At 39.5% G+C, this 15,648-nt stretch overlaps 1 protein-coding gene across 3 annotated transcripts in view; it reads left to right on the forward strand.

The window, feature by feature from the left end:
• The window catches only part of LOC133646965 (receptor-type tyrosine-protein phosphatase zeta-like), a 146,266-nt gene that overhangs the window by 41,166 nt on the left and 89,452 nt on the right, over positions 1-15,648 (forward strand). For all 3 annotated transcript variants that reach the window (XM_062042946.1, XM_062042948.1, XM_062042947.1), the window contains exon 3: positions 11,479-11,658. In XM_062042946.1, coding sequence (XP_061898930.1) covers positions 11,479-11,658 — 180 coding nt within the window. The remainder of the gene's footprint in view (positions 1-11,478; positions 11,659-15,648) is intronic.

Below are 15,648 nucleotides of genomic sequence, written 5' to 3' on the forward strand. Positions count from 1 at the left end.
CATAGTGTACATACCTATGTATATGTATGTATATATGTATATGTGTGTGTATATATGTATATGTATATCTGTGTGTATATGTGTGTGGTGTGCATATGTATGTAAGTATATATATATGTATGTGTGTGTTTATATATGCATTTGTATGTATGTATATACAGTATATATGTATGTATATATGTATATGTCTGTGTATATATGTATATCTATGTATATATGTGTGTGTGCGTGTGCATATGTATGTATGTATACATGTACAGTATGTGTGTGTGTGTGTGTGTATATATATGTATTTGTATGTATGTGTATATACAGTATATGTATATACTGTCTATATATATATATATATATATATATATATATATATATATATATATATATATATATATATATATATATATATATATATATATATATATATATATATATATATATATATATATACACACACATTTGCACACCACTAACAGCTGGAACATCCTGTGTGTGTGTGTGTGTGTGTGTGTGTGTGTGTGTGTGTGTGTGTGTGTGTGTGTGTGTGTGTGTGTGTGTGTGTGTGTGTGTGTGTGTGTGTGTGTGTGTGTGTGTGTGTGTGTGTGCACGTGTGTGCACATGTGTGTGTGTGTGTGCACCCTGATTCGACCTGCTAATATCCATCCTGGCCCAGGAGCCACTCTGCTGACCTGGTTGTGTGCTGGTGAAAGGAGCACGAGCAGCCAATTAGAATAAGTTGTGAGGGTCACATGACCACCGATGCACTTGCTAACAGCAACAACGCTTAATTAGCACGGCAGCTGTTAACATCTGCAGAAATAGTCCAAGAGAACATCTGGCTCGTGAAGGAAACCCAGATCCCCTCCAGCTGACTGTATTTACTTTCAGACACCCTGCTGACAAGCGACTAGCAGCTGATTGTGTCTCTCCATACTCCCCTAAGTTCATAATAATCACCTCATTACGGCAAATAAACGGCATTTCTTAGTGTTTTGAGTATCATTATTAATTCACTGGTGGACAGGGTTAAACATGTTACACATGGAGAGCGAGTCGGGAGCATGCATGCTAATTGCTAAGCTAATTGCTAAGCTAGCAAATAAGTGCTGAGTAAAGTTATAATAAATAATAATAATAAAACATAACAACAACTGTTAATGTGTCGGCAGTGGCAGACCGATCCATAAATTGGTGGTGTTGATACTAAAGGAAGTATCAGTATATGATCGATACTAAAGTGTTTTGTTTTTTTTCAAAATAATTTTTTGTCATTGTTGTTGATGTATCCAATCTCGGGGAAAAAACACCAAGGAGTTGCATTTTTTTTGCTTCAGTTTTTGCTTCGGTTTAGTTATTGTGTACTACTGGACCGACAATGATATAATATATTAGTATATATCATATACTGTACACTACCGTTCAAAAGTTTGGGGTCACCCAAACAATTTTGTGGAATAGCCTTCATTTCTAAGAACAAGAATAGACTGTCGAGTTTCAGATGAAAGTTCTCTTTTTCTGGCCATTTTGAGCGTTTAATTGACCCCACAAATGTGATGCTCCAGAAACTCAATCTGCTCAAAGGAAGGTCAGTTTTGTAGCTTCTGCAACGAGCTAAACTGTTTTCAGATGTGTGAACATGAATTCACAAGGGTTTTCTAATCATCAATTAGCCTTCTGAGCCAATGAGCAAACACATTGTACCATTAAAACACTGGAGTGATAGTTGCTGGAAATGGGCCTCTATACACCTATGTAGATATTGCACCAAAAACCAGACATTTGCAGCTAGAATAGTCATTTACCACATTAGCAATGTATAGAGTGTATTTATTTAAAGTTAAGACTAGTTTAAAGTTATCTTCATTGAAAAGTACAGTGCTTTTCCTTCAAAAATAAGGACATTTCAATGTGACCCCAAACTTTTGAACGGTAGTGTATATATAATATGTAAATATTAGATATATGTTATATTTTATATTGCTACTACGGTACATTTTTAGTAGGGGTGTAACTGTACACAAAAATTTCGGTTCGGTACGTACCTCAGGTTTAGAGGTCACGGTTCGGTTCATTTTCGGTACAGTAAGAAAACAACCAAATGTAAATTTTTGGGTTATTTATTTACCGAATTTGCAAAATTTTCGACCAAAAATATTTTTCTTAGTGGAATATTTGATGTGAAGTAATGGGAACCTTGGATAGGTCAATAATTCATAATAACATTGATTTTGATTCAATATTATGTTTTTGAGCAATGACAGTTTGTAAGAAAAAAAAACAGCTTTGTTTTATTAGTCAACATTGCAACTTTTTCTAAATTACATTTAACCTTTAAGCTTTTTTATTTCACTTTAGTTATGTTTTTGTTTATTTTAATAGTATTTTTAGAATGTGCCGTGGGCCTTTAAAACATTAGCTGTGGGCCGCAAATGGCCTCCGGGGCACACTTTTGACACCCCTGCTATAGATAATAAAAAATTACTGTCAATCTGATAAATCTATGGATAAAAAGCAGAGCCTGGCGACGCATGCACGTTTATCATAACTCTCTCTCTCTCTCTGTCTCTGCCCCTCCCTCACCAATCCTGCTGCGAGCAAAAATTGTTTTGTTTTTAACCCCTTCTTAACCCTGAACGTACATTGAAAATACACGCAACTCAAAATGCCAGACATTTGAGGCATTTAAGAAACTCCGCCCTGACAGCTTCGCAAAAGAGGACATGTCCGGTGAAAAGAGGACGTATGGTCAGTCTATCGTAGCCCGTTAGCTGCTAGCATGCCGTGTGTTGAGCCTCGGTGTGCATTGTTTACACAACGTGCGTTACGTTACTTAATATGTCCGTGTGGAAACTCGTTCGGTACACCTCAGAACCGAACCGAAACGGAACCCCCGTACCGAAACGGTTCAATACAAATACACGTACCGTTACACCCCTAATTTTTAGTCTACTTTATACCTGCATTATCCTTTCCATCCTTACACTTTCCATCCTTTGTAACTGAGCTACTGTTTGGAACAATTTCCCTTGTGGATCGTTAAAGTTTGTCTAAGTCTAAGTCTACTGACTTGGTTTTGATCACACAAGTGTATGTATACAACAGAATAAAGAACTAGTGCAAATATTGTGTCGATACTGTTAAACTATCATTAGCGCTCATTGTAAACACATTGAAAAATGTAGTTGATACATGTGATGGGTACTGGTATCGACCCATCTCACTCATGCATGACGGGTATCGGCAGCACGAAACACTGATCGGAAAATCCAGACTGTGTGGCGCGATGGCTTTTCAAAAGTTGGTTCTCTGACCGTGACAGAGAGGAACGTCCGCGTGGAACAGCTGGAGGTCGTTAGCTCGTTAGCTGCCAGAGAGGTACACCAGTGAGCCGTCGTAGGAATGTGGACACTTAATCATCGGGTTTTAGCGACCTGAGTGACACATCATGGTGCGATTGACTTGCCTCGAGAAGTCCATCGGTTCTAGGAAGCATGTGTCATGTCCATGTCCTGTATTAACTCGTTGGTGACGCTATCTAGGGATGTTTAGCGTTAGGATTTTATACCAATATTCCTTATCGATACAGGTATCGATCAGTACTCTTATTGGTACAGAGGAACCTCCATCTACGAACTTAATTGGTTCTTCAACATGGTTCCCCAACTGAATGGTTGGTACGGTGAAGCGGAGTTCCTCTCAAGAATCAAAGTAAACATGAATAAGTAGTTCTATCCTCGACAAAAACTGTACACTTTGAAGACACTATTATGTACAGTATGTATGTCTACAAAACCCAAAACCTGTGAAGTTGGCACGTTGTGTAAATGGTAAATAAAAAGAGAATACAATGATTTGCAAATCCTTTTCAACTTATATTCAATTGAATAGACTGCAAAGACAAGATAATGTTCTGACTGAGAAACGTCTTTTTTTTTGTTGCAAATAATCATTAACTTAGAATTTAATGGCAGCAACACATTGCAAAAAAGTTCAGTATTGCTTTTTTGCAAATTTTTTACTAAATGTTTTTTTTTATACCACAACAAATATATTTTTTGATAGTGTGGAATATCTACTTGCAGTTAAGGTTATTTTTAGGCGGAAAAATAAAATGGCAACCTTCAGTGAGAATGGTGGGATGAGTACCAATTATTTTGTCCAATATTTTTGGAACATTTTTGAATACTGTAAAAACTGGGAATTATTTGGGATAAAAAATTAAAAAAAAGTTTTATTGTTAAGACAAAGGTTTTAATGGCGGAATGGTTGAAATTAGTTAAAAAATGTGGGAGGACTAATCGAAAGAAAAAAGGGCAAAAAATCATGAAAATTATAATTTTCTGTATAACCGTTAATATTGGGGAACGTTTGTTGTATGAGCACGCATGTCCTGGAAGCGCTGAATGTTTTGATGCTTGAACGGGATCAATCGGATGAACGGTTTGGGAGTTAGAGGCGGACGAAAAACGCTACAAAGGAATAATAATAAATTGAGAAATTGTGGTGTAAAATAATACAGGTACTCACACAATTAGCATGTTAGCTGGTTGTGCAGTTAAGCAAGGTGTGTTTTGAGCAGCGGCCACTGAAGTGAATGTGACAGCGTGTCATAATTTCGACGGTCAGCTGGATAAAAAAAATCAGATAGTGGTGTCTTTAGTCCAGAATCTACCAAATACCAGTACTCATTATTAGGGTATTGCAGTTCAGATCGGTTCTTGGTTTGGATCCAACTTCCGAATGTTTGCAGGAAGTCGAAGCGGCCGCAAGCACAAACTGGGAGCGACGTTTCCGTCAGTCTTCACCAGGAGAGCTGTGGGTACAGATGTTGCTTACCACCACCTATGTGAAAATGTGGAGTGGATGATTGATGGCTGGTCAGTTCTCACTGTAAAGTACTCTATAATCGTACATCCTGAGCCGTATCAGAGATGTTTATCTCCAAACTAGAAATCGATCGATTATCGTCTCCCCTGCTTATCTTTTTGCCGGGTAATCCAGTTGTTGTCCTTCATCCCTGGCCCATTCCCGCTCCCGTTTTGTTTGTTTGGGCTACTGCAGAGGAGCGCCACGAGTTTCACGTTCCGTGATTCAATCAAATAACGCAACAGAGTAAGGACGGGCATGAAGACGGCAGAAAATAAATCCAAACTTTGTGTAATTATCTTGACAAATATGAGATGGTTATATAAGGAAAGAAGAGCAGGCAGCAGCTCACACATTCTCATACTTTCTGTAACATCCAGGAAGGAATGATGTCAGCCATCTTGAAAAATGTCTCAACTATAATCCACTTGAAGGAGTTTATATTTAAATGTTGTCAATATTTCAGGAAACCTTACAATGGTACCTTATTTGGTAACAGTAAAAAATAACATCATACACAAATACAAATAGACGGAGTAGATATTGAAAGGGTAAAAGAAACCAGATTTTTGGGAGTATTAATAGATGATAAAATGAACTGGAAATCTCATATACAAAATATACAACATAAGTAGGGCTGCAACAACTAATCGATTAAATCGATTAAAATCGATTATTAAAATAGTTGCCGATTAATTTAGTCATCGATTCGTTGGATCTATGCTATGCGCATGCGCAGTTTTTTTTGTTTGTTTGTTTTTTTTTATATTAATTTTTATTTTTTATTTTTTTTAATTAACCTTTTTTTATAAACTGCAACATGTACAAACAGCTGAGAAACAATAATCAAAATAAGTATGGTGCCAGTATGCTGTTTTTTTTCAATAAAATACTGGATAGGATAGAAATGTAGTTTGTCTCTTTTATCCGATTATTAATCGATTAATCGAAGTAATAATCGACAGATTAATCGATTATCAAATTAATCGTTAGTTGCAGCCCTAAACATAAGGTGGCAAGAAACATTTCAATAATGAATAAAGCAAAATACGTCCTGGGCCAAAAATCACTTCATATTCTCTACTGCTCGCTAGTGTTACCATATCTGAGTTATTGTGCAGAAATATGGGGAAATAACTACAAATGTGCGCTACATTCGTTAACCGTGTTACAAAACAGATCAATTAGACTGATACATAATGTTGGATATAGAGAACATACAAACACTTTATTTATTGAATCAAAAATATTAAAGTTCGATGATTTGGTAAAATTGCAAACAGCTAAAATGATGTAGAAAGCAAACTATAACCTGCTACCAAAGAATGTACAACAATTCTTCTCAACTAAAGAGGAGAAATATAACCTTAGAGGAAAATCGCATTTAAAACATTTGTATGCACGTACAACACTTAAGACCTTTAGCATATCAGTATGTGGAATTAAATTATGGAATGGATTAAGTAAAGAAGTTAAACAATGTACTGATATGATCCAGTTTAAGAGGTTGTTCAAATTAATAGTGCTTACAAAGTACGAAGAAAAATAATTATGAGAAACACTTTCAACCTTATTGAAAATAAGATATTCTTCATCTCAGTATGTGTATCATGACCGACTTAATTATATATTACAAAACTGCTGTATTACTCATTCACGGATGTCGTTTTGCTATAAAAAAAATCAGTAAATGAATGTATATATTTGTAAACGCTCTGAAGTGGGTAAAGGGGTAGGATTAAATAAGCTTTGCTTCTTCCTACTCCTTTTCGGACATGATGTAAAGTGAAATGATATGAAATTGTGTGATGTATTATGCTGTAAGTGTGTTAATGTTCGAAAGAAACTAAAGAAAGAAGAATGTATTAAATCTATTGCTGCTACTAACAACTAATTTGATAATCGATTAATCTGTCGATTATTACTTCGATTGATCGATTAATAATCGGATAAAAGAGACCAACTACATTTCTATCCTTTCCAGTATTTTATTGGAAAAAAACAGCTTACTGGCACCATACTTATTTTGATTATTGTTTCTCAGCTGTTTGTAAATGTTGCAGTTTATAAATAAGGTTTATAAAAAAAAAAAAAAGTAGCCTCTGCGCATGCGCATAGCATAGATCCAACGAATCGATGACTAAATTAATCGCCAACTATATTTATAATCGATTTTAATCGATTTAATCGATTAGTTGTTGCAGCCCTAATTAAATCCATAAACTGTTATAAAATTGTATAAAATTGAGTAAATGGCGAGTTATTGTGATATTTTTTTTACCAATTTTCCCAGGCGATTTTCCATATTTTAAAATGCAAATGTTGATGCTCCTCTTAGACCAGGGGTCGGCAACACAAAATGTTAAAAGAGCCATATTGGACCAAAGATACAAAAACAAATCTGTCTGGAACCGCAAAAAATTAAAAGCCATATTACATACAGATAGTGTGAATTAACAGGACTTAAAGGAAACTAAATGACCTCAAATATAGCTACAAATGAGGCATGATGATGCAATATGTACATATAGCTAGCCTAAATAGTGCAGTGACCAAATATGTCTGATTAGCACTCCACACAAGTCAATAACATCAACAAAACTCACCTTTGTGCATTCATGCACGACGTTAAAAGTTTGGTGGACAAAATGAGACAGAAAAAGAAGTGGCATAAAACACGTCCTAGAAAGTCGGAGAAAGTTATGCATGTAAACAAACTACGGTGAGTTCAAGGACCGCCAAAATTAGTAGGACCAAACGGCGCTCGCCATATACTCGAATCAGTGAAGCATGTTTAATAGGGATGTCCGATAATGGCTTATGCCGATATCCGATATTCCGATATTGTCCAACTCTTAATTACCGATACCGATATCAAACGATACCGATATATATACAGTCGTGGAATTAACACATTATTATGCCTAATTTGGACAAACAGGTATGGTGAAGATAAGGTCCTTTTAAAAAAAATAAGATAAATAAATTAAAAACATTTTCTTGAATAAAAAAGAAAGTAAAACAATACAAAAAAAGTTACATAGAAACTAGTAATTAATGAAAATGAGTAAAATTAACTGTTAAAGGCCTACTGAAATGAATTTTTTTTATTTAAACGGGGATAGCAGATCTATTCTATGTGTCATACTTGATCATTTCGCGATATTGCCATATTTTTGCTGAAAGGATTTAGTATAGAACAACGACGATAAAGATTGCAACTTTTGGTATCTGATAAAAAAAAAGGCTTGCACCTACCGGAAGTAGCGTGACGTAGTCAGTTGAACATATACGCAAAGTTCCCTATTGTTTACAATGATGGCCGCATGAAGTGAGAGAGATTCGGACCGAGAAAGCGACAATTTCCCCATTAATTTGAGCGAGGATGAAAGATTTGTGGATGAGTAAAGTGCAAGTGAAGGACTAGTGGGGAGTTGAAGCTATTCAGATAGGGAAGATGCTGTGAGAGCCGAGGGTGACCTGATATTCAGCTGGGAATGACTACAACAGTAAATAAACACAAGACATATATATACTCTATTAGCCACAACACAACCAGGCTTATATTTAATATGCCACAAATTAATCCTGCATAAAAACACCTGCGTGTTTGTTATGCTAGCTCCTAGCTCCTCTGCTAGCTCCTAGCTCCATAGAACACGCCAATACAATTCAAACACCTGATCAACACACACAATCACTCAGCCCAAAAGACAGTTTACCTAACCCAAGGTTCATAAAGCTTATATATTTTTAAAAAGTTACGTACGTGACGCGCACATACGGTCAAGTTATCGAATGTTTAGCAGCCAAGGCTGCATACTCACGGTACCTGATATTCAGCTGGGAATGACTACAACAGTAAATAAACACAAGACATATATATACTCTATTAGCCACAACACAACCAGGCTTATATTTAATATGCCACAAATTAATCCTGCATAATAACACCTGCGTGTTTGTTATGCTAGCTCCTAGCTCCTCTGCTAGCTCCTAGCTCCATAGAACACGCCAATACAATTCAAACACCTGATCAACACACACAATCACTCAGCCCAAAAGACCGTTCACCTAACCCAAGGTTCATAAAGCTTATATATTTTTAAAAAGTTACGTACGTGACGCGCACGTACGGTACGGTACGTGTTATGCTAGCTCCTAGCTCCTCTGCTAGCTCCTAGCTCCATAGAACACGCCAATACAATTCAAACACATGATCAACACACACAATCACTCAGCCCAAAAGACCGTTCACCTAACCCAAGGTTCATAAAGCTTATATATTTTAAAAAAGTTACGTACATACGCAAAAAAAAGCCAAAGCTGCATACTCACAGTAGCACGTCTGCGTCTTTGTCATCCAAATCAAAGTAATCCTGGTAAGAGTCTGTGTTGTCCCAGTTCTCTACAGGCGTCTGTGTATCGAAGTCAAAGGTCCTCCTGGTTAGAGTCTCTGTTATCCGAGTTCTTCCATCTTGACTGCATCTTTCGGGAATGTAAACAAAGAAGCGCCGGCTGTGTACTGTTGTGGCTGACTACGTTCGAAAAATACGTCCATTTCGCACCGACAACTTTCTTCTTTGCTTGCTTGGCTTCCTTCTCCATAATGCAATGAACATGATTGAAACAGATTCACGAACACAGATGTCCAGAATACTGTGGAATTATGAAATGAAAACAGAGCTTTTTCGTATCGGCTTCAATGTGGAAGGCATACCCGTGTTCGCCGGGCTACGTCACGCGCATACGTCATCCGCAGAGGCGTTTCGAACCGGAAGTTTAGCGGCAAATTTAAAATGTCACTTTATAAGTTAACCCGGCCGTATTGGCATGTGTTATAATGTTAAGATTTCATCATTGATATATAAACTATCAGACTGCGTGGTCGGTAGTAGTGGGTTTCAGTAGGCCTTTAAAGGTTAGTACTAGAGATGTCCGATAATATCGGTCTGCCGATATTATCGGCCGATAAATGCGTTAAAATGTAATATCGGAAATTATCGGTATCGTTTTTTTTTATTATCAGTATCAGTATCGTTTTGTTTTTTTTTGTTGTTTTTTTTTTGTTTTTTTATTAAATCAACATAAAAAACACAAGATACACTTACAATTAGTGGACCAACCCAAAAAACCTCCCTCCCCCATTTACACTCATTCACACTCATTCACACAAAAGGGTTGTTTCTTTCTGTTATTAATATTCTGGTTCCTACATTCTGCAAGGGATACAGTTATTAATATTAACAATATATCAATATATATCAATACAGTCTGCAAGGGATACAGTCCGTAAGCACACATGATTGTGCGTGCTGCTGGTCCACTAATAATACTAACCTTTAACAGTTAATTTTACAAATTTTCATTAATTACTAGTTTCTATGTAACTGTTTTTATATTGTTTTACTTTCTTTTTTATTCAAGAAAATATTTTTAATTTATTTATCTTATTTTATTTGATTCATTTTTTTAAAAAGTACCTCATCTTCACCATACCTGGTTGTCCAAATTAGGCATAATAATGTGTTAATTCCACGACTGTATATATCGGTTGATATCGGTATCGGTTGATATCGGTATCGGTAATTAAAGAGTTGGACAATATCGGCATATCGGATATCGGCAAAAAGCCTTTATCGGACATCCCTAGTTAGTACTATTAGTGGACCAGCAGCACGCACAATCATGTGTGCTTACGGACTGTATCCCTTGCAGACTGTATTGATATATATTGATATATAATGTAGAAAGCAGAATATTAATAACAGAAAGAAACAACCCTTTTGTGTGAATGAGTGTAAATGGGGGAGGGAGGTTTTTTGGGTTGGTGCACTAATTGTAAGTGTATCTTGTGTTTTTTATGTTGATTTAATTAAAAAAACAAACAAAACAAAAAACCGATACCGATAATAAAAATACAGATACCGATAATCTCCGATATTACATTTTAAAGCTATTATCGGACATCTCTAATGTTTAATATAAACAGTGTGCTTTATAACAATTAGGGAGGTTTGTGTCATGTTTGTCCTCCTACAGAAACCATATTAAAACAAAAAATATATATTTTTTCCCCTCATCTTTTTCCATTTTTCATACATTTTTGAAAAAGCTCCAGAGAGCCACTAGAACGGCGCAAAAGAGCCGCGGGTTGCCGACCCCTGTCTTAGACACACGCAATAAAGGTGTTTGATGTTTGTTTTGCTGCTAAATTAAACACAACAAACATTATGTCACCTTCCCTACAAAATAATGTGTTGGAAATTTTAATAAAAAAGGACTTTTCTCTATTTTTATTGAAGGCGCGAGCAGTTCAGTAGACACAAGTCACACGTATGGCAAGCATGTGTGCCCCCAGGGAGGGGCGCTTTGTTCTTTATACACTGAATACCAGACGGGTGGGCAGGGAGAAGGCGCGTGACACAACAAGTACCGAGCGTTAGACAATGGTGCACTGTTAACCATAATGGAGAGGTTCACATACTATTCATTTTTCAATGACTTTTACTGCAAATGAATATCGGCCCCAAATATCGCTGACTACTATTAATCGGTATCGGCCCTGAAAAAACCCATATTGGTCGATCTCTACTCCGAACTGTTTGTGTTTTCCAGGAACGTTGAACCAGGACAACTGGGCCAAGAAGTTTCCGTCATGCAGCAGCGCCAAGCAGTCGCCCATCAACGTGGAGGAGAACCTGGCCCAGGTCAAGCTGCAGTACCAGAAGCTGAGGCTGGAGGGCTGGGAGGACTTGACGGGGGAGCGGACCACCATGCAGAATGACGGCAAGACCGGTAGGGGCGAGGCGCCTCCTTATCTCCACCTTCTGTTGTCCTCCTCCCTTCAGAGGACACGGACTCCCCTTGTTTCCCTCTCCCTTCCTTCCTTTTGTCCAGGCTAGAGTTACACGCTCAACTTTTTCCAGATCGCGTCTCTCCTGAGTGGCGTGAAACACGAGATTGTTAAGCGAAGGTGTAAGCAAGGTTGACGTTGTCTTTTTTTGTGTGTGCAACTTGAAAAGTCTTTGTTCGAGCGCCAGACTGTGGGACAATGGAGCAGTTCAGGCGAGGGAAAAACCTCACTGGTTTTGATGAAAAACTCAAAAAGTTGAAGTGAATATTCATGTTTTGAATCCGATTACACGGACTAACAGTAACAGTGAATATATACACATGCCTCGTTATATTGTGTTTGATTAGATTTGTTTTTTTTACATATAAATTGACGAATAACTTGATACAAGTCAAGACAAAAATCTATTTTGTTTTTTACAAAATAAATTGTACTTCAATGGTCCCTAATTCTCCAAAGTAGGAATCATTAATTATGAATGAAATATAAGGTTGTGTCGTTCGCAGATGAAGTACACTTAACCCTTGTGTAATGTTCATATTGTTGTTACTCAGCCAGCGTTTGTGGGTCTGATGGACCCTTTGCATTTTGTGTTTTTAATGCCTCACAATCAAACACTTTTATGTTAAAATACTGAACAGATGTTTACCTTATCCCAATAAACATCTGTTCAGCATTTTAACATAAAAGGGTTTGATTGTGAGGCATTGAAAGCCACAAAATGCAACGGGTCCATCAGACCCACAAACGCTGGCTGAGTAACAACAATATTATTAGGAACCATGGCAACAATGCCAGTTTCTGCATCCCACAGGGATTCTTCTTTTGTGTTTCTGCACCTGCGGTTCCCACACAAGGTTGCAACATTGTTTGTCAACACTGTCTGCTCTCATTTTCTCGCACATTTGACCCTCTGATGTTCTGTGTACCTACACTCTGTCCTCCTCCTATCTAGGCCTGCTGTGTGTGTGGGTGTGTGTGGTACACAGAACATCAATTTCCACACTTCTATTAGCCCTGGGTCCAGTGGACCCCGGACATCTTATATGTAATAGAAATGTGTAGGAGGGGTGTATGGTGTGTGGTGTTGCGTTGACCAGCATTCCTCCAATGGGGAATTCGAATTGCTAGTCTCTCCCAGATTCTTTTTATGGCAATAAGTTGATGTTTAAATTCAATCACCAGGCAGTAGTTGGTATTTTGTGGTTTATTCTCCAAGCTTAGAGGACAAACGTGAGACCAATCTAGTACACCAGCGTTCCCTCGTCCGGTCTAGCTCGGTCTCTCCCAACCCACGGAAGTGCTGTGATCTTCCCTCTGTCCCTCGCCCCCACTCCCGTAGTTTAGACTACTCCGAGTTATCTCTACTCTGACACATTCCAATCTAGAAGGCCGACACCTTACTATGAGACTCAAAAGAAGGAAGAATACTAGCTATTCTTTATATGACTATAGGAGTTTAGAAAGAAGTAACACTTAAATATGGATATGATTCTGATCTGCTTCCAACAGTGGTCATTAAATATGTATTCTGATATATGTTCTTCACAGAAAATGAGCCAAAGTCAGTGAGTCTCAGTTTGAAAAATTAATTAATTGTATCATTTTTCTTTTAATAAAAAATGAAAACGGGTCCCACAGACCCGAACACCACACAAGGGTTTTGGAGTTTGGAAACCGTGGTAAAATCATAGACGTACATGAGAAACAGTACTGGTCCAAGGACTGACCCTCGTGGTACTCCACAACTAAGGTTATGTAAGGCAGACTTCCAAATGTTAACTTCCACAAGTAGTTTTCCTGTCCTTCAGGTTACTTTAAAATCCACTCTTGACCCACTCCTCTTTATACAGTTTGTCCAGTAACAACTTATGATCGAGCGCTTTTTGAAGGTCTACAGAAATACTTACTAAATATTTTTTTCTATCTGTTGCAGTTGAAATTTCTTCTACCAAATCAATTATTGCTGTTGTTGTTGAGTGATTGGGACCAAACACATATTGACTCTTACTTAAAATGTTATATCTATTAATTAAATGATTTAATCTGAAAGCAAACAATTTCTCTAAGATCTCGGTCTGTGATATTGGTCTGTAAATGGAGTACTCGTGTTTGTTTCCGCCTTTGTGTATATTCACAACCAGCTCAGTGGCCTTGTGGTTAGAGTGTCCGCCCTGAGACTGGGAGGTTGTGAGTTCACATCCCGGCCGAGTCATACCAAAGACTATAAAAGTGGGGCCCATTACCTCCCACTCAGCATTAAGGGTGTGGAATTGGGGGTCCATCCATCCATCTTCTTCCGCTTATCCGAGGTCGGGTCGCAGGGGTAGCAGCTTAAGCAGGGAAGCCCAGACTTCCCTCTCCCCAGCCACTTCGTCCAGCTCCTCCCGGGGGATCCCGAGGCGTTCCCAGGCCAGCCGGGAGACATAGTCTTCCCAACGTGTCCTGGGTCTTCCCCGTGGCCTCCTACCGGTCGGACGTGCCCTAAACACCTCCCTAGGGAGGCATTCGGGTGGCATCCTGACCAGATGCCCGAACCACCTCATCTGGCTCCTCTCGATGTGGAGGAGCAGCGGCTTTACTTTGAGCTCCCCCCGGATGGCAGAGCTTCTCACCCTATCTTTAAGGGAGAGCCCCGCCACCCGGCGGAGGAAACTCATTTCGGCCGCTTGTAACCGTGATCTTGTCCTTTCGGTCATAACCCAAAGCTCATGACCATAGGTGAGGATGGGAACGTAGATCGACCGGTAAATTGAGAGCTTTGCCTTCCGGCTCAGCTCCTTCTTCACCACAACGGTTCGATACAGCGTCCGCATTACTGAAGACGCCGCACCGATCCGCCTGTCGATCTCACGATCCACTCTTCCCTCACTCGTGAACAAGACTCCGAGGTACTTGAACTCCTCCACTTGGGGCAGGGTCTCCTCTGCAACCCGGAGATGGCACTCCACCCTTTTCCGGGCGAGAACCATGGATTCGGACTTGGAGGTGCTGATTCTCATCCCAGTCGCTTCACACTCAGCTGCGAACCGATCCAGCGAGAGCTGAAGATCCTGGCCAGATGAAGCCATCAGGACCACATCATCTGCAAAAAGCAGAGACCTAATCCTGCAGCCACCAAACCAGATCCCCTCAACGCCTTGACTGCGCCTAGAAATTCTGTCCATAAAAGTTATGAACAGAATCGGTGACAAAGGGCAGCCTTGGCGGAGTCCAACCCTCACTGGAAACGTGTCCGACTTACTGCCGGCAATGCGGACCAAACTCTGGCACTGATCATACAGGGAGCGGACCGCCACAATCAGACAGTCCGATACCCCATACTCTCTGAGCACTCCCCACAGGACTTCCCGAGGGACACGGTCGAATGCCTTCTCCAAGTCCACAAAACACATGTAGACTGGTTGGGCAAACTCCCATGCACCCTCAAGGACCCTGTCGAGAGTATAGAGCTGGTCCACAGTTCCACGACCAGGACGAAAACCACACTGTTCCTCCTGAATCCGAGGTTCGACTATCCGGCGTAGCCTCCTCTCCAGCACACCCGAATAGACCTTACCGGGAAGGCTGAGGAGTGTGATCCCACGATAGTTAGAACACACCCTCCGGTTCCCCTTCTTAAAGAGAGGAACCACCACCCCGGTCTGCCAATCCAGAGGTACCGCCCCCGATGTCCATGCGATGCTGCAGAGTCTTGTCAACCAAGACAGCCCCACAGCATCCAGAGCCTTAAGGAACTCCGGGCGGTTTTTCATCCACCCCCGGGGCCTTGCCACCGAGGAGCTTTTTAACTACCTCAGCAACCTCAGCTCCAGAAATAGGAGAGCCCACCACAGATTCCCCAGGCACTGCTTCCTCATAGGAAGACGTGTTGGTGGGATTGAGGAGGTCTTCGAAGTATTCCCTCCACCGATCCACAACATCCGCAGTCG

The sequence above is a fragment of the Entelurus aequoreus genome, linkage group LG03, assembly GCF_033978785.1.
Source record: "Entelurus aequoreus isolate RoL-2023_Sb linkage group LG03, RoL_Eaeq_v1.1, whole genome shotgun sequence".
Classification (NCBI taxonomy): Eukaryota; Metazoa; Chordata; class Actinopteri; order Syngnathiformes; family Syngnathidae; genus Entelurus; species Entelurus aequoreus.